We start from the raw sequence: 23,053 nt of genomic DNA, 5'->3' as shown, positions 1-23,053 counted from the left end.
TGTTTGAGAAATGCGTAATATTTGATCTATACAGTTTATTCAGGTTATTTAATTGCATGGTTGTAAACATGATGTATATTTGTACACATAAGTCCATTTTATATATGGGTCAAAGACGAGACGTAACTTTTTAGTGTCCCCACTTGATAAATAATATACAATTATATTAATATAAGTGGATATACCTTCAATCTACTCCATTTGTACATCTTTACTGAAACCTAAAGTAATTTTTACGTGAAATGTATGATTTTTGAAAAAATAACCCTTGAAACCCCCAAAATGTCATTCAGTGCAACGGTCCCCCTACCTCTTTAAGTAATAAAACATTAAGAAAAAATTAATTAATCTTAAGTAAAACTTAAAATTTACTGCTTTGGCATAATTGTACAAATGTCATGTGTGACATATTACATAATATTCAATCAGATGTGTTTTTTAATATTAATAATATTCAGGACACTTTCAGTCCCCATTTTCCCAATCTTCAGTTGTCATTCAGTACAACGTTAATAAAAAGCCTTACTTTAATATTTGATCAAGTTACTGCAGTCATGTGACCAATTATAACAACAAAAGAAGACTCCTGGGGACCCTTCAGCACACACACGAGGTCAATGCATTTTAACATTATTTGATAAAAATGTCTTTTTACTGACACAGTACATTAAAGAACAAAACTGAGTGTCATTCAGTACAACACAGAAAACGTCATATTACGGTTAATCTTGTAAACAAACAAGGTTATTAACATTTAAATGTGAATATGTGTAGAAATGTCTTTGAGCTAAGGTCAATGTTAGCTTTTGCTAACCACTGGGATAACTGTAAAATGTGCTAAAGTAAAATTTATGTCATTCAGTACAACAACAGTCATTCAGTGCAACAGAATTTCGCTGTTGCACTAAATTGACAATGACATTGTTATACTGACTTTATAATGTTTTAAAATTATTTTTAAATATTAAAACCACTTTTTTCCATTCTAGTCTTCCTTAATAAGAGCAGTAATTCCTTTGTGTGGCCAAATCCACATGATGAAATTTACTACCTTAAGTCTGATGTCAAAATCATAATCGCAGAACCAAAGCCATGTACAGCAAGAACCTCAAGGTTAACAACAAAAGACTGGAAAACATTTGTTCAGTTCATGAAATAAAATGCGACTTCAAATGGTTTTCACGGCTGAATGAATTTAGATTTACTGCAGCAACTTTTTCACGTGTTATGACACAAATTCCACACTTCCACACTGTTCTGGTGCCTTACAAGTTGTTATGATGGCTTCATTAGCTATGTTTTTGATTGCCTTACTTTTTTCATGATGTAGTAATATTATAACACATACTTGCCACTCGTGTGGCATATTTTCATTCTACTACTGCTACTTTAATCAATAAAGAACGTAAAAACAAATTAAGTCATGAATATTCTGATGTAACAGGATAATTTGGAGTATGTCATTCAGTGCAACATAAAATCATCATACAGTGCAACAAAAACATTTGCTTAAAATAACTGTAATAAGTAATTATTATATATTTTTTCCATGTGAATGCAAGAGAATCCAGGCCTGCTTCATAGAAAACAGAGTTTGATTAGGTTTTAAATAGAATAGAATGTGTAGCAAAAACATCTTGTATACAAATAAACAAAATCCCAAGACGCATTAGAGTACAAACAATGCACAGAAAATTTAAAACAGAGTAAGTACAGTTTCTTCTGAGGTTTTAAATCTTTTGTAAGAGATATACTAAACTTATACATTTGAAATGGCTAAGATTGTTCCTTGTGTGTGTATTTTGTCATAAATTAGTCGTTGCACTGAATGACATTTTTGTGCCCTTGTTGTGTGTCAACAACACTAAAATTATCAAATAAGCAAAATGCTGAGAAAAAAAATACATATTTACATAGGTGACACATTTGTGCACAATATTAAATGAAAAAATTCTACAATTTAACCATTTTATTTTTTTGGTACTTGGAACACCCTATTCGTCTTTCACCCATATAAAACTGACGACCTGATAAAATGATATTTTTATTTCTGTGCTGAATTGTATGTAAATGTCACCATCTGTGGTTTGTTTGCATCGTTACAGCCAGGTGAAAAACTTTTTGCTCTTTACTGAGAAGTTGCGTTTTTGGAGATACGTGTTTTTCATCAGACAGCGATGAAATTAATGCTCACAAGGCACAGATGATTGTCAATTAGAATAAACTGACACAATCATCTAAATCTCAGACCCTCCTCACCTGGTGAAAATGGTGACTTAGAGGGACACGACTCTTAAGCTGTGCCCAAAATTGCATACATAAACAGTACATACTAAATTGAAGGCAATGCGCACTGCTCGGCCGGTAAACCACTTCAGTACACAAGTGTGCAGTACGCACGCAATCTCAGATGTACTACAAACTACTTCAGCAGCTGAGCACCATTACACAATTACATTGATTACTGACAATTCTGCATCACTCTTACCAAGAAGCTAGCAGCATATTCGCAAAGCTACTACAGTGCATGCTTACAGTAACATGAGCACAGGAAATCCTTGCTATCAAGTCACAAAAACAGAAGAATCTTATTATTAATACATACTTTACCTCTTTAAACATTTAATTTAATTTTACAAATACGTTTGATTGTGAGCTCAGTAGCAGGTAGAATAATACTGGCAATCAAATAATAATAATAATCTGGCATTATTGGGGCTTGAACCAGCAATCTTTAGATTACTCTTTCAGTAGGTACCACAGCTTAACTGAAGACACCCAATGTTGCAGCAGAGCAAGAAGTTGAACCCATGGGCTGTGTTGATTATGGGTCTAGACTACACAATATAGTAGTACTACTGCACTGTAGTGGGAACAATGCATTTTCTTGTGTTTATATTGTGACCTTTAGCATTCTGCTTATAGCTAAAAAACTCAGATCTGTAAAATAAAAGTCATGGAATACGAGTAACCAAAGCTGAACTATGTAACCCATAGAACTCTATAGACAAGGCATGACATAAAATATGTTATAGAAAGCAAGTACAAAGTAGCTTGTTACTTAGAGATCAGTGCTCTGACATACAGTTTTGAAATTTTAAAGCTCTGGTTGAGTCACCAGTTGTATATAAGAGATTGGGAAAATAGCAACATAATAAAACAGTAATAAAATGTAATATCTGTACCCAACAGTCATACAATCATGTTAGAAGCAAGTCTTTCAGTCAGTTAAACAAAATGCAACACAAATATGCCAGAGACAGCTTATATAAAAGGTTATGGGGAAAATAGTTGTGCTAGCTTCTGTCAGTTAAAACACCAAGAATTGACGTCAAAATGCAAAGCTGCAGATTCTTACCAAGGAGTCGTCGCTCCCACTTTGCTCAAAACTGTCCATCATTTCCCTGATTGTTCTACTCAAAACTGCATTTCCAATAGCAAATGTGATAGAGCTTCATGTCTAATAAACTTTTATAACCAATACTAGCAAGTACTAAACACATACTCCTTAATCTCTATTCCAGTGTCCAACAGGACCACTACGTTACTCTATGCACTTTCATTCGCTAGTTTGACTTGCAGCTTAATCCATAAACACAGAAGCCTATCTAGTGCTGTAAGACACTGGGTGTCAATGTTTCACCCCCGCTGTTCATTTGAGCCTCAGCTATTTATACTTCCATCAGCCTAACTGAGCATGTGAATGGAGACCTGGTGGTATGTTGTGGTCAAGAAGGCGGGAGCATGAAAACAGCACTACTAAATGCACATGACGGTGGAATAGCACCTTGTGGTAGAGATTTAAGTAGGCATTCACATTCACCCTCATAACAATCACAGATGATTTACTCTCTAGTAATATATCACATCATGCAATTTAGGTATATGAAATTATGCTTAATTACACCATAATGTAAAGTACTGCAGTGCCCAGATAAAATATGCAGTATAATGTTCCATTGTTAAACTTCAAGTTCATCTTATGAGAAGTCTGGATATTGATCCAGAAGCCTTAAATTGATGCTCCCAACATATGCATTGATTCAACTGTCATGGTCAATAATATGTAATTCACTTGATTTACAATATATTGAACCCATTGGAGATGGTTTTAGTTTCATAAAGCTTTAGCATGGGGCATGTGTATTTGTGTTGGTGGCATGTTCTCTTTTCCCTTACAGCCATTACAAATCAAAGCACATGTCCCAGCATTTATGTAGACCAGTGGTTCTCAAACTGTGGTACGCGTACCACTGGTGGTACGTGAAGCAGCACGAGGTGGTACGCCAGATAATCTCGGAAAAGTAATTACATGCACCGAAAAAAAAAATTAATAATAATAAATAAAAAAATAACAAAATGTGTAAATTACTAATAAAATTCTTATAATTCTGTTTTAATAAAATCAGTTTAATTAAAACAAATCGTATTCAAACTAATGTGTTATTTAAAACATTCGGGGCTACGCAGACACCGTACTTCATTACGTCTATACTTCACGTTCGCGGTTTCCATCTGGAAATTTCCGAAACGTATCAGTAAAGTTATCAGTAAAGTTATCAGTAAAGTTATCAGTAGATCTCTCGCTTTTATCAGATCAGATCTGCGTTTGAAGCTCACTGATCTCGTTCCTGGCTGCTCCGCTAAACAGACGCATCCCACTCACTCACATGCCGATTCCATTGAACGGATCTTTGAAATGAACGAAAGGAGCCGAATCTTTTATTTCTGCACAATTCTTATCGGCTGTAATCCACCCATTCAGCTTCCATCAGTAAAGGGGAATTAATCGTAAATCGTAATAAAGGCTGTGTATTGTCGATATTCAAATCCGAAACACTTTCAGTATTGCGGAGAGCGAGACACACACACACACACAGAGAGAGAGAGAGATTTTTTATTTTTATTTTAAAAACATACACTTTATTTAATCACTCAACAAAATACATTTTAAATTCCATATATCACAGACGAGAAAATGATTATATCAAATGATATGCCTACACAGAAATAAACACATTTACATATGATCTCAGCTCCAAGGGCTGGTAAAAATTAACTCTCCTTCCTCCACAGTACATAAAGCATCTTTATCACACCACTCCATCTCAAAACTTTCAATATTGTTCATGGTCTTGTAAAACCCAAATTCAAAAACTATTCTTGACTTTACCAAAGCCATGAACAGTGGTAACACCTCATGACCAGATCTGCCCTCCATTCTGTTCCTCCGGGAGTTATAAATTGCTAGCTTCGCCTGGCCGACAATAAAATTTAGCAGTTGCCATTTGTAACGATCTTTTCGACTATAACCAGCTCCAAAAATAAAAGCATATAATTTAAAAATTTCCCCAAAATTAAAAAACACTGTAGACAATGTAGTAAAAAGTGAACCAAGTCTCGGACATTCTAAAAAACAGTGAAAAATCGTCTCTCTTTCCCCACAAAATGTACATTTATCACTGACGTCTGGATTTATAACCGACACAAAAGCATTAACTGCAATCACCCCATGCAAAATTCTCCACTGGAGGTCCCCAGATCTTTTTATCAGTGGTGGCTTATACATTACCCTCCAGACAGGCCGTCTGTCCATCCCCACACAAAGCTTGTTTCTCCACACTGTGTCAGGCCTTCCATCTAAAACAGACTTATTAAAAAACTTAACGAAACACCTGTATAAAACCTGACCTGACACAGAGTAGAGCTCCAAGTCCTGTAAACAGTCCCGGTCTAGCATTGGACCTGACACATTTCCAAGAAGTGGAGTAAGTCCAATCCTCGGGAAGGGATCTGTTTCATTAGGTATTTTTCCACTCCAATATTCCTTCAAAAGCTCCCAATCATCATTTGAAAGACTCTCTTGCCACCTGGTGATAATATTACTGATGTGACGAATGGACCTCTGTTTCAGCAAAGAGGCCACAGCCTGGATATCCTTCAGACCAGGTCCTGCCACATTCACCAGGGTACGTAAGTTCACTACCTTGGAGGTACAAAGCATTCGCGTGATGCCCGGTACACCACTCTTCGCCATATCCAGTCGTGCACCTTTAATCAAAGGTTCTTCTAACAACCAGTGCAATGATGTTGTTGTTCCCAGTCTTTGAGTGCTAAAATGTCCCCATACTCTGAACAGTCCACGGTAGAAAGAAGATAATCCGGTCAGACATAGCTCATTACAGTTTGTTAAAAACAAGGTAGCATCCATACCAAGACCGTCAACTCTTTGTAGAATGGCGCTGGTCACCTTCCTCCATGCCAAGTCTGCTGCACCCGTCAAGAATTTCTGTACAAACTGCAGACGGAAAGTTGCCATTCTGCTTGCCAGGTGTACCAGGCCTTGTCCCCCTTCCTCTTTTGGCAGGAAAAGGACAGCCCGAGGGACCCAGTGTAGTCGATCCCAAAAAAAGTCTACCAGTATGGCTTGCAATCGTGGCAGCAGTCCAACAGGGGGATCCACACAAGACAACCTATGCCAGACGGTTGAAGCAACCAAATTGTTGATCACCAACACTCTTCCCCTGAAGGACAACTGACTCTGAATCCACTTCCATCGGGCTAAGCGACCCACCATTTTTTCCACCACACCCTCCCAGTTTTTTTGCACTGCTGCCTCATCCCCAAGAAAGATACCCAGGTATTTAATCCCCCCTGTCTTCCATGTCATTCCAGCTGGTAAAAGCGGTAGCCCACTTGCCCACTGCCCCACGGCCAGAGCTTCGCTCTTTCCCCAATTAACTTTTGCGGCCGATATGATGCCAAAATTCTGAATAGTGGAAACTAAATTATCGACATCTACCTGCCCACTCACCATTACCATTATGTCATCTGCATAGGCTGATACTTTTAGATGAAAATTATCATCCTGACCTATACCTACCCCATTAATGATAGAGCGAAGCTTGTTTAGCAGTGGCTCAATGGCAAGAGAGTACAACATACCAGACATAGCACAACCCTGCCGTATGCCCCGAAAAACCAGGAAAGGAGCACTCAAACCACCGTTTATCTTCAGCACACTCTCAATGTCTTGATACATTACCTTTATCATGCTGGTAAAACTCTGTCCAAAGCCAAAGGCATCAAGAGTATGCCACAAGTACTGATGCTCAACTCTGTCAAATGCTTTTTCCTGATCAATTGAAAGAAGACCAAAATCAAGCCCTAGAGACTCAGAAACCTCCAAAACATCCCTCACTAAGCATATGTTGTCTTGAATGGATCTACCAGGAACACAGTAGGTCTGATCTAAATGAATGACCTGCCCCATCACCTTTCTCAACCTGTTTGCCAGGGTCTTGGAGAATATTTTTAGGTCTGTGCACAGGAGACTCACTGGTCTCCAGTTCTTAATCTCCTGTAGATCGCCTTTCTTTGGCAGCAGGGTAATAACCGCCCTCCTGCAGCTCAGTGGCAAAATACCATCAGCCAGACTCTCATTCAGAACAGCCAACAAGTCTGCACCCAGCTCTGACCAAAAGGTTTTATAAAACTCTACTGACAGGCCATCAATACCTGGGGCAGTGCCACCCTTCATGCCCTGCAGAGCAGCATAAAGCTCCTGCTCACCCAGTGCCTCTTCCAGCTCTGCACTGGCGTACTCAGCGATCCTTGGTAACCCGGCATAGAACCCAGAAGCTAGGTCTTCGTTGTTCACCTGTTCACTTCTGTACAATTCACTATAGAATTGTACAGCCCGTTTTCTGATCTCAGTGGGCTCTGTTAGCTCTTTACCTTCTTCAGAGCGCAGAGAGTGAACAAAACGACTCTGACCATTTTTCTTTTCCAGGTTAAAGAAAAACTTGGATGGAGCATCCATTTGCGTTAAGCTCTGAAAACGCGATCGGACCAGTGCCCCCTGTGCCCTGATGCCCAAAAGATCACTCAGCGCAGATGTTTTAGATCTGAGAGCTCCAACTCGACTCTGATCTCCAGTTGAGTCTATCAGTCTTTGTAACTCTATTATCTCAGCTTCCAGTTTTTTCATGGACTGAGTAATGTGCCGTGAGACACTGAAAGTGTACTGTTGACAGAGTTGTTTTATCTTAACTTTCCCATAGTCCCACCACCCCCGCAAGTTACTGAAATAGTGTTTCTGTGCTTTAAAACCATTCCAAAAGACAGCAAACGCTTGCCTAAACTTCATATCGCACAACAAGGAGTTATTAAAATGCCAATATGCACTTTTAGGTTTAACATTTGCAATAAAAACAGAGCATAAAACCAAACTGTGGTCTGAAAAGCCAACAGGTGTAATCACACAGCCTTTTATAATGTTCAGCTGATGTTTAAAACTATAAAACCTGTCTAATCTAGCCAATGACATCCAACCCTCTCTTGCATGTGCCCATGTGTACTGCCTAGTGGTTTGGTTTAGGTTCCGCCAAACATCACACAGTTCATGAGCTTTAAGTAGCTCACGGAGGGCACGCTGTGACGGGGCATGCGGTTCTGTGTGATTACGGTCAATGCCATCATCCTCCGTGCAGTTAAAATCTCCCCCCATAAAAAAATAATTATCAGAACTGTAATTTTTTAGAGCTGTGCTAACAGTATGTAAAAAAGCCACCCTCTCAGCACCAGCTGTAGGAGCATAAATGTTAAATACAGCAATTTTAAATCGCTCAAAGTGAGCACGTACAACCAGACATCTACCGCGCACCACATGCTCTACCTCATAGGATATTGGCACAAGGTTTTTCGCAAACAGAATGGCCACCCCACCCCTGTTGGAACTCAAGTGACTAAGGAGGACCATACCTTCCCATTCCTTCTTCCAATCAATTTCATTAACATTATCGCTATGGGTCTCCTGAACAAGCATTATATCAACACCCTTTTGCTTAATTGATTCAAATAACAAGGCTCTTTTGTAGCCATCACGTGCCCCATTTATATTTAAGGAGCCCACCCTTATCCTGCTCATTAATAAAAAAAAAGGGATAACACAAGCAGAAGAGTAGAAAACAACAAGAGGTTATGATGTTTCATAACCCTCTTCATTTTGAAGTCCCATTTTTAATTTTGGCACAATTTTCTTTAGCCGGTAGATCTCCTGCACAGTAAAATAGTCTTCTCCTTCATTCCTCATGAATGCTTTCACAGAGTCAATAAATAGCTTACGGTCTGGAAAATATTCTTCAATCACTACACCCTTCATGTTTTTCGTTCTCTTAAGAAATGACCGAATCTTCTCAAATGTATACGCACTCCGACGGCTCCGCTGACTTCTCATTTCAGTCAGATCACTGTCAGAGTCTTCAAAAATGCCAGATCCAGAATCCTCTTCGTGTTTTTCACTCTCCTGCTCTGATGCCCTCTGTGCTTTTCCTTTCTTTACCTCACTCTTAGTCCACTTAATTTTCATTTATCTCTTTCCAGAAGGCACTCGGAAAAGTGCCTCCTCAACCACAGATTCAGTCTCCATGCCTTCCTCTTCCAAACTTATTTCATTGGAAGTGACATCTTCTACACCACCTTCATCTCCAATTTGGGAAACGTCACACTGAGACCCTAGGCCCTTTTGCAGATCAGTTTGCATAGTGTTACTGTCCCCATCACCACTAGGCCCAGCTATTTCATCACCCTCCTCAGCTAGAGTCTGAGTGTTTGAAACAGTGCTCTCTTCTATCCTTTCAGCTCTGTCCTTTGCTGTACTAGGCCTAACGTTCTCCTCACATTCTCCAACTCCAGCACCTCCAGGCCTAGCGTCCGCATGTACTGTGTGTTCTACACCACCCCCAGCAGGTGCAGAGTCTGAAGCTTGTGAGGTACCTTCACCTGCCTCAACTGGACACGAACGCTTTAAATGCCCCTCTTGTCCACACCCGAAACATTTCATGTTGTCAGATGTAGCAAAAACGACATAATCAAAGCCATCAATTTTGAATTTAAAGGCTACGTTCAGTTCTTTAGTTTCACTTTTCAAAACCATGTAAAGTTGTCTTCTAAAAAAGACAACATGTCGTGCATGCTGAGTTTTACCACCAAAGTAAATCTTTTTTACAGAAGACATTACTTGACCGTAACGTGAAAGTTCAGCAATAAGTACTTCATCGGTCATAAAAGGTGGGACATTGGACAGAGTTATTTTCTTCGCTGATCTAACGAGGGGCATTACTGGGGTAAACGTTCCCTGAATAACAACACCAGTTTGAACAACAGTGTTAGCTTTATCTACACTGTCTATAAAAATCACAACAGCACCGTTCATCCTGGATGCTGCCATGATGCTACTACAGTCTACAACCTCTCCTACAGCTAACACACACTCCTCTACTGAACACCTCATCTCAGGGGCAAGTTTAACCCCATGCCGACGAGTAAGTTGCTCAAACTTTACTTTCTCCGCTGCTGCCATGGCGACCGGCAAAAAAGCCGGCAACCGGCGAATGTAAACAAACCACCCCTCCCGCTTTAACTACAATCACGTAACTTTACTAACACTGAAACAACTTTACAAAATATTCAACCAGCACAGAACCGTAAAGATAGAAAAGTTAGAAACTCACACAGCAGCAGATTCACTCGCTCACGCACCTTCGCTCACGCACCTTCACTCGCTCACGCACTCACTTCCGCTCACACACAGAGAGACAGAGAGACAGAGAGAGAGAGAGAGAGAGAGAGAGAGAGAGAGAGAGAGAGAGAGCTGGTAGTATAATTACAAATAATTGAGAAATAAACTATAAACTTGTTTAATTCTGTTATCTGATTATTTCAATGTGCTTATGTTTTAAAGCAGAAACAAACACAGTCACATCTCTGTACGAGAGGATTTTTCTGAAACTTAATGAAATGCAACCACAGTCTGCCTCTTCCCTATAGTGTTTTTGCCTTTTGAAATTAATCTTTCTTATTTAAGTGATGTTTGAATTAGCCCTACATTTAATGCAAATTTGATGTTAATATCGAGGGTGTCTTACCTAGTTTACCTAGTAGCGTGAAGAGTTTTTTGAACGGCTCTTTGAAAGGAACCGAGCCAAAAGATCCAGCTCCCGTCAAGAAGCCATAATTCCCATCACTAATATATATATATATACACAGTATACAGGGGTTGGACAAAATAACTGAAACACCTGTCATTTTAGTGTGGGCGGTTTCATGGCTAAATTGGACCAGTCTGGTGGCCAATCTTCATTAATTGCACATTGCACCAGTAAGAGCAGAGTGTGAAGGTTCAATTAGCAGGGTAAGAGCACAGTTTTGCTCAAAATATTGCAATGCACACAACATTATGGGTGACATACCAGAGTTCAAAAGAGGACAAATTGTTGGTGCACGTCTTGCTGGCGCATCTGTGACCAAGACAGCAAGTCTTTGTGATGTATCAAGAGCCACGGTATCCAGGGTAATGTCAGCATACCACCAAGAAGGACAAACCACATCCAACAGGATTAACTGTGGACGCAAGAGGAAGCTGTCTGAAAGGGATGTTCGGGTGCTAACCCGGATTGTATCCAAAAAACATAAAACCACGGCTGCCCAAATCACGGCAGAATTAAATGTGCACCTCAACTCTCCTGTTTCCACCAGAACTGTCCGTCGGGAGCTCCACAGGGTCAATATACACGGCCGGGCTGCTATAGCCAAACCTTTGGTCACTCGTGCCAATGCCAAACGTCGGTTTCAATGGTGCAAGGAGCGCAAATCTTGGGCTGTGGACAATGTGAAACATGTATTGTTCTCTGAGGAGTCCACCTTTACTGTTTTCCCCACATCCGGGAGAGTTACGGTGTGGAGAAGCCCCAAAGAAGCGTACCACCCAGACTGTTGCATGCCCAGAGTGAAGCATGGGGGTGGATCAGTGATGGTTTGGGCTGCCATATCATGGCATTCCCTTGGCCCAATACTTGTGCTAGATGGGCGCGTCACTGCCAAGGACTACCGAACCATTCTGGAGGACCATGTGCATCCAATGGCGGTGCCATGTATCAGGATGACAATGCACCAATACACACAGCAAGACTGGTGAAAGATTGGTTTGATGAACATGAAAGTGAAGTTGAACATCTCCCATGGCCTGCACAGTCACCAGATCTAAATATTATTGAGCCACTTTGGGGTGTTTTGGAGAAGCGAGTCAGGAAACGTTTTCCTCCACCAGCATCACGTAGTGACCTGGCCACTATCCTGCAAGAAGAATGGCTTAAAATCCCTCTGACCACTGTGCAGGACTTGTATATGTCATTTCCAAGACAAATTGACGCTGTATTGGCCGCAAAAGGAGGCCCTACACCATACTAATAAATTATTGTGGTCTAAAACCAGGTGTTTCAGTTATTTTGTCCAACCCCTGTATATATACGTATATATACAGTATATATATATATATATATATATACAGTATATATATATATACACACACACACACCTAATGAATGTGAGCCTTATGTGGTTCTGTGATGAGAAACATAGGTGGTACCTGGAAGTTTCGGTTTGATAATGGGTGGTACTCGGTCTAAAAAGTTTGAGAACCACATTGTAGACAATACATAAATCAAATATTCCAACTGAATGTAACGTAAGAAGTCACTTTAACAGAGCTACTTTAACATTACTTATGTCTGTTAGCAAGCAAACCTAGAGAAATAAGTAACAACTCCATAGTAAGTATACTAAGTATTTAAAAATTTCAACAGTACAGTAAACAGTGCTTTATTTATTAATAGTTTAAGTAGTAAAGAATTAACCATTGGCCATTGGCTTGGTCACTTGATGTTTCTTGTAATAAGTTAATCCTGTAACTTGGGGGTCAATATAAGTTATAGGCTACTGAATAACAAAAGAATTAAGCTAGAGTCTTTACCACAACAGGCTACAATACATCGTAACATAAAATGACAGTTTACGTTGGTAACTCCTTTTTAAATAGAAGAAAGCTACCTATTTGAATCAAGACAAAACAATGGCATCAAATTAGCGCCTAAGTAGTCACTTTGTCTTCCATTTCTAGGTGATGTAAAGTACTGTGTTTTTGCACCATTGTTGCGTTTGCCTGTCCTTCTCTTCAAAGACCAGCTGCAAAGTTCAAGCTGCACCGTTGGTTTAATTTCATTTAATATATATATATAATTTTGTTCATCCATTCTGTTAGAAATTCAGCATACAGGAGTCAGAAGACCAGGTCTTCAGAGATTTATTAAACACATACAGACGTATGGGCGCAGCTTGGAAGACCAACAGAATCTAACTAGCCATATTTTTGGGAACTTTGGGGACTTTATCTACACTCAAAATGAGGGGAGGAATTAAGAAAAAGAGGAGGAGGTTAAGGGTGGGGGAGGAAATGGTTACTAGGTCTGGTTACTATTTTACTTGTTTATGTTTGTGACTTTTCAGTCACAGTTTTCTTCTGCCTTGGTTTAGCCTCCTGTGACTGGGTTCATCTTTTTAACACTGCAGGGTGCAGGGTTACACCTGCTCACCACCCCATGACAGAAGGGTAAAACTTTAAACTTTACTCAATTCTAAAAACAATTACAATGTTACAAATATTAATAAATTGTTTAAAAAAATCAATATTATAGGCGCCCAGATGAATATTCTGGTAGCACACCAGCACTGAGATTCTGAACATTCAAACATCCAGGTTTGAATCTTGGCTCTGCTACCGGCCGGTTGGGTGCCATCTAGCATGCACAATTGTTAGACAAAAATGGCCACCGAGTCTGCTGGGTGGAAAAAGACCGAACTAAGTGGGTGGGGTCTTCAAACGCTGTACAAGGACCCTGGTTACCAGAACAAGGTGCCTGTGCAGAATTCAATGAGCCTCATGTGCAAATAGACACAGGTGAAAAAGCAGGGGTTGACGGACTGCGCATGCGTTGGAGAGGGCGTGGGGCAGGCAAATACACCCTTCTCGAATGCAATAGGGATTCCCAAAAGCAGAAGACTAATTGGCTATGCTAAATCAGGACAAAAATGAAGAAAATGCATAATTAAATAAAAAAATTTAAAATAAATTAAAAAAATCAGTATTTTGTAATATACCACAAAAGTGTAAGCAATAAAAGCCTTCAGCAGATGTTACAGATGTTGTATCAGCAAACCAAAGTAATGAGAAACATATTTTAATATTGTAATCAGAGTCAATCTAGTGTTACCGAAGCTATGTGGAAACAGCCATGCCAAGTTACTTTTAAAGGACTAATCCGCTCTAACACTATTTCTCACACTAATTTTTCTTTATCATGACAGGTGATTTTGTTTTACTACAGTCAAAGTGCAGGATTTAATCTTTTGGTTAGAGCAGAAACACAAACATGTTTATTCTGTGGTAAACCATATGCCAGTGTAAATTGTGGTCAGGCACTAAAAGCGTTGCTACAGTGACTGCACAGCAGTTATTTAATAACATAGCTACAATTCAACTAAATAAAAATGTATGACATTACAAATACTTTGTGCTACATACATTGAAATAGTGATTTTACATTCTGTTAAATGTCTGTAAAACATCAAAATGTATCACTTGCTAATTAGGCAGAAAGCTTTCCAGAAAATAGCATAATAAAATGCCCAACCCCACCCATCCCCCAGTCACGCAGGCACATGGACCGACCCTCTCTCTCTCAAACACAGCAAACTGTGTTTGTGTGGATGCCTGGCCAGGTTAGTGGCTCTGCTAAAATTCAAACTAGTGAGAAAAATGTTAATATTAAATAATTGCAGTCCTACTGGTTTGATTTAGCTTGTAAGTGAGCTTGTAAGAGTAAGTGAGCATCCTCAGACTTTAGACCAAGTGCATGCACTATGTTCAATTCAGTCTGCTTGTTTTATCTACATATTTAGCTTCGACTATCTGTTACAATGTTTAAAAATGGTACTGCCATACAAAAGTACATGTACCAAAGATGAAGAGAATCAGTGTCCAGGGCTATGCTGCCATAGCAACTCAGACAGCTGGACTGTAAGCATTAATCGCAGAGCTTGATGTTTTACTTACTCAGCAGTTAATCTCTATTAAATACACTGATTGTACTGGCTTACTATGGACAGATGGAAGTAGATAAACTATGTAAGACAACACAGCATTTGCACTGCTCCATGATAAAAGCTAATTGTACACAAATACAAATTCTGCAGTAGGATGTTCATGCTGAAAAACATTAGGACATTAATTAGGGATTAATGCTGTCTTGCCTAAAAGATACTTGGACAAAAAAGAATTCTCCCTAGCATCAGGCTGACCTAGGTGCTTATACCGCACCAGATGTTGCACTTTTGACTGCTTGGAAACATGGTCTGAGTGATTTAATCAGATATTCAGTTGCCCTATGATGGATCGACATCCTGTTCAGGATATATTCCTAAATGCTGTGACCCTGACCAGGATGAATAGTCTGACCAGGATGAACAGTCAAGCAGCAGCGAAATGTAATGATAGATGACGTGCTAAATCCACCCCAACAACCCTGAGTGAAATTACATCTCAGGCTTTTCAGCTTAACACAAAGCAATACTTTATGTTAGTAAGTATTTTACATACTTTGTCTTTAGAGCTTTAGAGCCAGAAATTAATATTGAAACATGTTTAAAAGTTCTATAATTGGCAACAAAGATTTCAATACAGTCTACCAGATCTACCATCCTATCAAGAACATCCGTACTAGACTATAAATAAATAATAAGCAATTCACAACCTTGATGGGTTTAAAGAAACTTAAAAACTAGGTTTTTATGAAAGCTGTGTATAAGAAAGTACAGTGGGGAAAAAGCAGCAGGAATCTGTTTAAGGGGATGATAGTAAGCGTTAACAGAAAGCTAGAAAGCATTAAACATTAATTTTGCTTGGTAGGCTAAGGTACAATTTGCTCTTAGGTTTACTAGATTGGATACAGCTTACAAAGGTGCAAGGTTGCTGTTTCAAACGGGCAGTTGCACACTTTCTACAATGTACTGTAGGAATTGCCAAGTTTCTTTATCTGGAATCAAGTGTGCGGCACGGTGGCTCAGTGGGTAGCACTGTTGCCTCACAGCAAGAAGGTCCTGGGTTCGATCCCCAGGTGTGACGGTCCGGGTCATTTCTGTGTGGAGTTTGCATGTTCTCTCCATGTCTGTGAGGGTTTCCTCCGGGTGCTCCGGTTTCCTCCCACAGTCCAAAGACATGCAAGTGAGGTGAATTGGAGATACTAATTTGTCCATGACTGTGTTCGATATAACCTTGTGAACTGATGAATGTTGTGTAATGAGTAACTAACATTCCTGTCACGAATGTAACCAAAGTGTAAAACATGATGTTAAAATCCTAATAAACAAACAAACAAACATCTGGGATCAAGTATGTAATTGCTTGTAGAAAACAAATGGATCCCTGCTGTGGTTTATATCTCTTCTAATCTTTGCGATATGTGATATGTTAGGATTTTGATCACTTGCAGTTTAGTTCTGTACCCATGTCTGTTTGAACGCTGAGATTGTGACTAGGTGTGTTTTTGACAAGTTTTGACATCAGAAAAAATGTGTAAGGGTTGTAGTGTGTGGTGGGAACAAATTATTATTAGCGTGGGACAAAACTTAATTTGAATTTTTAAGCTTTGCCCCTGTAGGAGCTCAAAGTAACAACAGTGGGCAGTGTCCAAAATTGCATACTACTACACTAAATAGTATGTCCAGTTAGTGCACTAGAATGGTAGTTTTTCCCTATAAAGTACACATAATGTAGTTCATGCTGAAACACATTAGTTAAGGATTAATTAAGGATTGATGCTGTCTTGGCTAAAAGACATCAGTCTGACCTACAGTAGGTGCTTATACCACACCCGATGTTGTGCTTTTGACTCAGTTCTGTACCCAGAGTTTGTGGCTAGGTGTGTTTTTTTCCTATTTTATTCATGCATTTTCTCCCATTTTCTCTCAATTTAGCGTAGTCAATTTGTCTTCCGCTGCTGGGGGATCCCTGATTGCAGTCAAGGTGGGTATATTGCTGCTCACGTCTACTCCGACCCGCATGCAGCCCTTAGCGTAACCCTTTTTCACCCATGCCTTTTGCACAGGCACCTCTCTATCTGCTAATCAGGGTCCTTACACAGCGTTTGAAGACCCCACCCACGATCATCCTGCCCTAGCAGAAACGTGTCTGCTGCAGGCCTTGCCAATTATGCCCGTGGAATATCCCGCTGTGTTTTTTTGACAAGTTTTGACATCTGGAAAAAAATGTGTAAGGGTTGTAATTAGTGCACTAGAATGGTAGTTATTTCCTATAAGGTACACACAATGTAGTTTGGGACAGGACTAGGAAATTGCTTTGGTGTTCTGTGTAAAAATATACCTGCCTGTCAAATTGGATTGGCATTCTGTCCCAGTAATTGTGGGGAAACCAAATGAAATGAAATAAAAATCTATTTAATTAATATTAATCTGAATACAAAAGATATTTACCTTTTATCTTACATTTTCTCCACTGCCAAACTAAGTTTAATATTGCACACTCAAGTCAATGCAAAAGATACTAAGAATTCAAGTCAAGTGTAAAGACAACCCAAGACAGAGAGGGGTTAAGGGTGTGGAATTAAAGGCAGGCATGGACCCTCTCGATTGGCGTGTCTAGCAGATATTAGCAACACTTTCTGATGTAAGAACACAAATGGCTGTAGACTTTGCAGTCTTTATTAACAGTATTTGTGCGTCCACACAGTCCAGATTTTAATGTAAAATTCATGAAGTGTCTGCAGAGTTTTAGATGAACTGAACAATGATGCAACAGCCAGGCAGAGAGAAGACGTGATGATTTATCTGATATTACAACTCAAGGCTCTATACATGTAATATATTTGACACACTTTCATGTACTGAGTGAGACTGGTGCTTGAAATGTACCAATAGTTGTATTAATTGTTTTGGTGGTATATTGGTTTATATTCAGTTCTTTATTAGGCATTATGTAGTATGAATAAACAGATTAGGACACAGACCCAAATCACTGTCACGTGAGCAAGCCAGTCAACTGCTAATAAACCAAAATACATTAGTCATTGGTAAAATAATTTTTTGTCAAAGTCTTAATTAGCATAATGTGTTTTATGTATAAGCATACAGCAGATAGTCCTTGTAATGCAGTTTGATTGAGTTAACAACATTGTTTTATTTTCCTGTAAAGCTTAGCTTGTCTATAATTTCCTTAGTCACAAAAATGTCTCTCTTAGCTCCAACAAGCAGCTTAACCATCAGTTTAATAATTGAATTTCGGATGGATTTAAGAATCCAGCTGTCACTTCTAAGACTGGCAGCATGTGCATAACATGTATTGTACCACAACTGCATTCACAAAACCAGAGCACACACCGACCAGGCATAACATTATGACCACTGACAGGTGAAGTGATTAACACTGATTATCTCTTCATCACGGCATCTGTTAGTGGGTGGGATATATTAGGCAGCAAGTGAACATTTTATCCTCAAAGTTGATGTGTTAGAAGCAGGGAAAATGGACAAGCGTAAGGATTTGACACCGAGTTAGACAAGGGCCAAATTGTGATGGCTAGACGACTGGGTCAGAGCGTCTCCAAAACTGCAGCTCTTGTGGAGTGTTCTCGGTCTGCAGTGGTCAGTATATATCAAAAGTGGTCCAAGAAAGGAACAGTGGTAAACCGGCGACAGGGTCATGAGCGGCCAAGGCTCACTGATGCATGTGGGAAGCAAAGGCTGGCCCAATCCAACAGATGAGCTACTGTAGCTCAAATTGCTGAAGAAGTTAATTCTGGTTCTGATAGAATGGGGTCAGTTTGTTGCTTATGGGGCAGTAAAAGGGGGACCAACACAATATTAGGAAGATGGTCATAATGTTATAAGATAAGATAAGATAAGATGCCTTTATTGTCATTGCACAGTGTACAACGAAATTGAGTAGCAATCCAACGGTGCTTACACATACAATAAGTAAGAATAGAAGCAAAAAATGCCTAATCAGTGTAGATCAGTGGCGATTTCTCTAAGACTGCAAGGGAAGCTCAGCTTCCCCTAAAATGTCAAAAATTAAATGGTCAAATATGTACAGTTGTGTTAACATTTCATTTACTAGAAATGCGTTAGAACACGTTCATCTCAAAGACGAGTTTGTTCAGAATCGGCTACTTATCACAAATCGACTGACTCGAACTTCTCATACATTCCCGTAGCGTCAATGCATTTGCCCGCAGAAGCTGAGCGTCTATTCACTTCAATGGGACTGCATGGAAGGGTTTTTTTCATTGCTTCGAAACTCGCCGGTCATTGGATAAATGGCACAATCTTGTCCCGCCCCCGGACGCTGAGCGTCTCTGGGGGTGAATGGAGCTGTGGGCGGGTCTGGACGCTGAGCTTCTGCAAGATGATTGGAGGATCAGTCGAAAGGCTGAATCCCGTTTTGATTGACAGCTATTTTGATCTCTACACCATCACTTAATCACTGGGAGCTTCAGTCCCATCGCGGATTTTGCGTGTGAAGTCGAAAGACAAACTGCAACTCATTTCAGGCCATTTTCTTGAAAAGGAACGGAGGGCAGAATTTATGTATAAATAAATTGACAAATTTTATGATGTAAGTCGACAATGAGCTTCCCCTCTTTGAAAGACCAGCAGCCACCACAAGTGTAGATATAGTCACTATATATAGTGCAGACATAATCACTGAGCTGAAGTACTAATCCAGACACACTACACTAAGATAGCATCACTAAAACTGTTTACTAGATCTTTACCTTAATGGCACAAGAACGTAAGTAGGAAAGAAAAATCATTTGTTAACCTGACCACCAAAAACCTACATTACGTTCTATGCAGTGAACAAGTAGCATGGTGCTTTTCTCTCCTGGGCACACACCCTAGAACCCCTCAAGGTGGATGCAAAATTATGGAAATTGTTTCTCTAGTACCATTCTAGAGATTGGAATCTATGAGGTTGTAATGGCCACTTATAATAACACAATAACTTACCAAGACACTTTTTCATTAACATCCCCATTAATACATAAAAACAATGCGTCAATAATGGGCTGTATTTTTGTGGGAGGAAGATGAGACTGCCTTTCTGTCTCCTTGGTAACCAAAACGGAGGCGAGTTATCTTATGGGAAATTCTTATGGTAAAATTTAACATGCGAGTAGCACACAGTATCAGGTGCTGTTTCTGTCCCTCACATCCCAAACACATCCTCAGACAAACAGACACAGAGACAGAGAGGACTATTTCTAAACTATGACATGTCCTTCTGTGAATAACTGGTGAATTGTTTAATAAACAGTCGCACAGCAGCAAGTGGACTGCACGTATCTGTAATCCTGCAGTAGAACCACAGTAAACGTGACTGTGGCTCAAACCAGGCTCGGTGTAGCACTGGACACTGAGTTAAGAGAAAATTTATAAAAAAGAATGAGATTCTAAATGCTGGGGGTCGGATTAAATGCAGTGTATTATGTAAGAAGCTCTTCGGAGTGACTGACAAGTGGTGAATGTCAAGGTATTTTTAAAATAAAAACAATGCAGGTGCATTTATATTTAATACATAAGATGTCATTGGTTCTTCCTTAAGACATAAATCTGTATGAAGCATTATAAACTGTCCAGATGGTGAAGGAAGATTATGGTAAAATACTGGAGAAATTAAACTGTTGGTTAAATTAATAGCAGTCAGAAAGTATAAAGATGGTAGAAAAATGTATCATACCAGATCTAACTGTTATGCTGGTAAAACAGTGAGGGTGTATTAGGCTAGTGGGGGTATTCTGGGTAAATTTACCTTATTAATGAAGTTTTAGTAGGATGGTAAGAAGGGCATATCTGCCTAATAATTGAATTAAGGCTCAGATGGTGAGAGGGTATGAAACTGGTGAGGTTAATCTATGTAATGATTGATGACTGAAGTAAAGGTCAGATGGTGAGAAGTTATGAGGTTGATGGGTAAATTCTGGGCATGAACTGATGATTTAAGTACTGGTGAGATGGTGAGGACAGCTTTTAAGCAGATGACTAAAATGACATGGTAAAGAAGGTAAGCAGGGGTCCCCATATCTGTGATGATAGTGGTATGGAAAAAGTCGTCTCGGCGCATCTCATACCTTCCGTTTACGCTCAGCCCGCTCTCGTGAGCGCCTCCTCCGCTCACGCGCTTTCTCCAAAGCCTTTGTATCGAGCTGCTGCTGCTCTATCTCCACCCGGGCCTTTTTGAGATGTGATGCCGCATGAGCCATGACAGATCCAAGCTTTCAAAATTAATTACGTAATGAAGACAAAGACAAGATTTCAGCAGAGGAGTCCAGGCTATAAATCCAACGGCAGGTGCCCTCTTTGCTCAAGGGCAGAGAAGGACCACCTGCTCCCTCTGCAAAACGGCAGAGAGCTAGCCAAAGACAGAGAGGACGGACAAATCTCTGAGCAGTCCAGATCAGCCGGCTTTCTCCGGTAGCATAATTTACAGTAGGTGACTAAATCTCTACGACAGAGTAACAGTATGACAAGTGAGGTGTGTGGGATGATCAGAACTAAACCAGAGAAAAACAGAGACAGCAAGAAAGTGAGACTGAAGCTGTAGTCCTCCCACAACAGCTCTCTGACTGGTCGAGTCCAGATCAGCCTTCTCTCTCTGGGTAACACCATCAAACATAGGTGACGGTGTGTGACGTAAAGGAGGGTATGGAGCTTAGTAAACCAGATAAAAGGAAAAAGGACCAACCCCCTCCCTCACAAAAACATAAAATGTAAACCAATCCGATTTTCCGCGTCCACACTGTACTCGCGTACTGTCCCCAAGGGGGGCAAATAGGTGCAGCCATGCGTTAAAACAGAGGGGATGATGAAAAATTAAAGGACTCGTCATTCCTCCTCTCCTCTCAACCCCCACCACCCCTGTTTTCTATTTCCACCCCTCACAGGAACAGAATGGTGCAGTCTGCTTGCACAGAGAAAAAATGCTATTTGTGATGTACCAGCTAGCACAAACATAAAAGATGACATCTGGATTTTTTAATACACCAGTTGTCCTTTTCACAATTTTGTTTATATTTCATTAATCAGTAAATAATGAATAGATGCACAAAATATCCTGGAAAAAAAGCTAAATCATTTTATTTAGATAACAAATTCAAAATGGTCATGTTATTTTGAAGATGTTGCAGAATTCTTGTTTGATGGCATGTCAGATGGCAAGTTGACTGTTTATCTATAATGTTTTGTATATGTACATCGACCAGGCATAACATTATGACCACTGACAGGTTAAGTGAATAACACTGATTATCTCTTCATCACAGCATCGTGGCGTGACTGGGTAAGAGCATCTTCAAAACTGCAGCTCTTGTAGGGTCAGTATCTATCAAAAGTGGTCCAAGGAAGGAACAGTGGTAAACCAGCAACAGGGTCATTCGCGGCCAAGGCTCACTGATGCACATGGGGAGTGAAGGCTGGCCCGTGTGGTCCGATCCAACAGACGAGCTACTGTAGCTCAAATTGCTGAAGAAGTTAATGCTGGTTCTGATAGAAAGGTGTCACAGTTTCTTGCGTATGGGGCTGCATAGCTGCAGACCAGTCTGGGTGTCTATGCTGACCCCTGTCCACTGTTGAAAGGAACTGGACCGCGGAGCAATGGAAGAAGGTGGCCTGGTCTGATGAATCACGTTTTTTTTTACATCACGTGGATGGCCGAGTGCGTGTGTGTCGCTTACCTGGGGAACACATGGCACCAGGGTGCACTATAGGAAGAAGGCAAGCCGGGGGAGGCAGTGTGATGCTTTGGGCAATGTTCTGCTGGGAAACCTCAGGTCCTGCCATCCATGTGGATGTTACTTTGACACGTACCACCTACCTAAGCATTGTTGCAGACCATGTACACCCTTTCATGGAAACGGTATTCCCTGATGGCTGTGGCCTCTTTCAGTAGGACAATACCCCCTGCCACAAAGCAAAAATGGTTCAGGAATGATTTGAGGAGCACAACAATGAGTTTGAGGTGTTGACTTGGCCTCCAAATTCCCCAAATCTCAATCCAATCGAGCATCTGTGGGATGTGCTGGACAAACAAGTCCAATAAATGGAGGCCCCACCTCACAACTTACAGGTTTTAAAGGATCTGCTG

General features: G+C 40.1%; 1 protein-coding gene across 21 annotated transcripts in view; it reads right to left on the bottom strand.

Moving 5' to 3' along the window:
* ank2b (ankyrin 2b, neuronal) overlaps positions 1-23,053 on the bottom strand; it is a 206,401-nt gene that overhangs the window by 107,547 nt on the left and 75,801 nt on the right. For 18 of the 21 annotated variants that reach the window (XM_062994034.1, XM_062994049.1, XM_062994048.1 and 15 more), the window contains exon 1: positions 21,042-21,499. The exons of 2 other annotated variants lie outside the window; for them this stretch is intronic. In XM_062994034.1, coding sequence (XP_062850104.1) covers positions 21,042-21,173 — 132 coding nt within the window. In that variant the 5' untranslated portion in view covers positions 21,174-21,499. Of the gene's footprint in view, positions 1-3,358; positions 3,480-21,041; positions 21,500-23,053 lie in introns of those variants that run through there. One more of the 21 variants, XM_062994041.1, reaches the window with a different exon arrangement.

Source organism: Trichomycterus rosablanca, chromosome 4 (assembly GCF_030014385.1).
Source record: "Trichomycterus rosablanca isolate fTriRos1 chromosome 4, fTriRos1.hap1, whole genome shotgun sequence".
Lineage (NCBI taxonomy): Eukaryota > Metazoa > Chordata > Actinopteri > Siluriformes > Trichomycteridae > Trichomycterus > Trichomycterus rosablanca.
The sequence above is the reverse complement of the archived record's forward strand: the minus strand, read 5'-3'. Positions and strand labels throughout refer to the sequence as shown.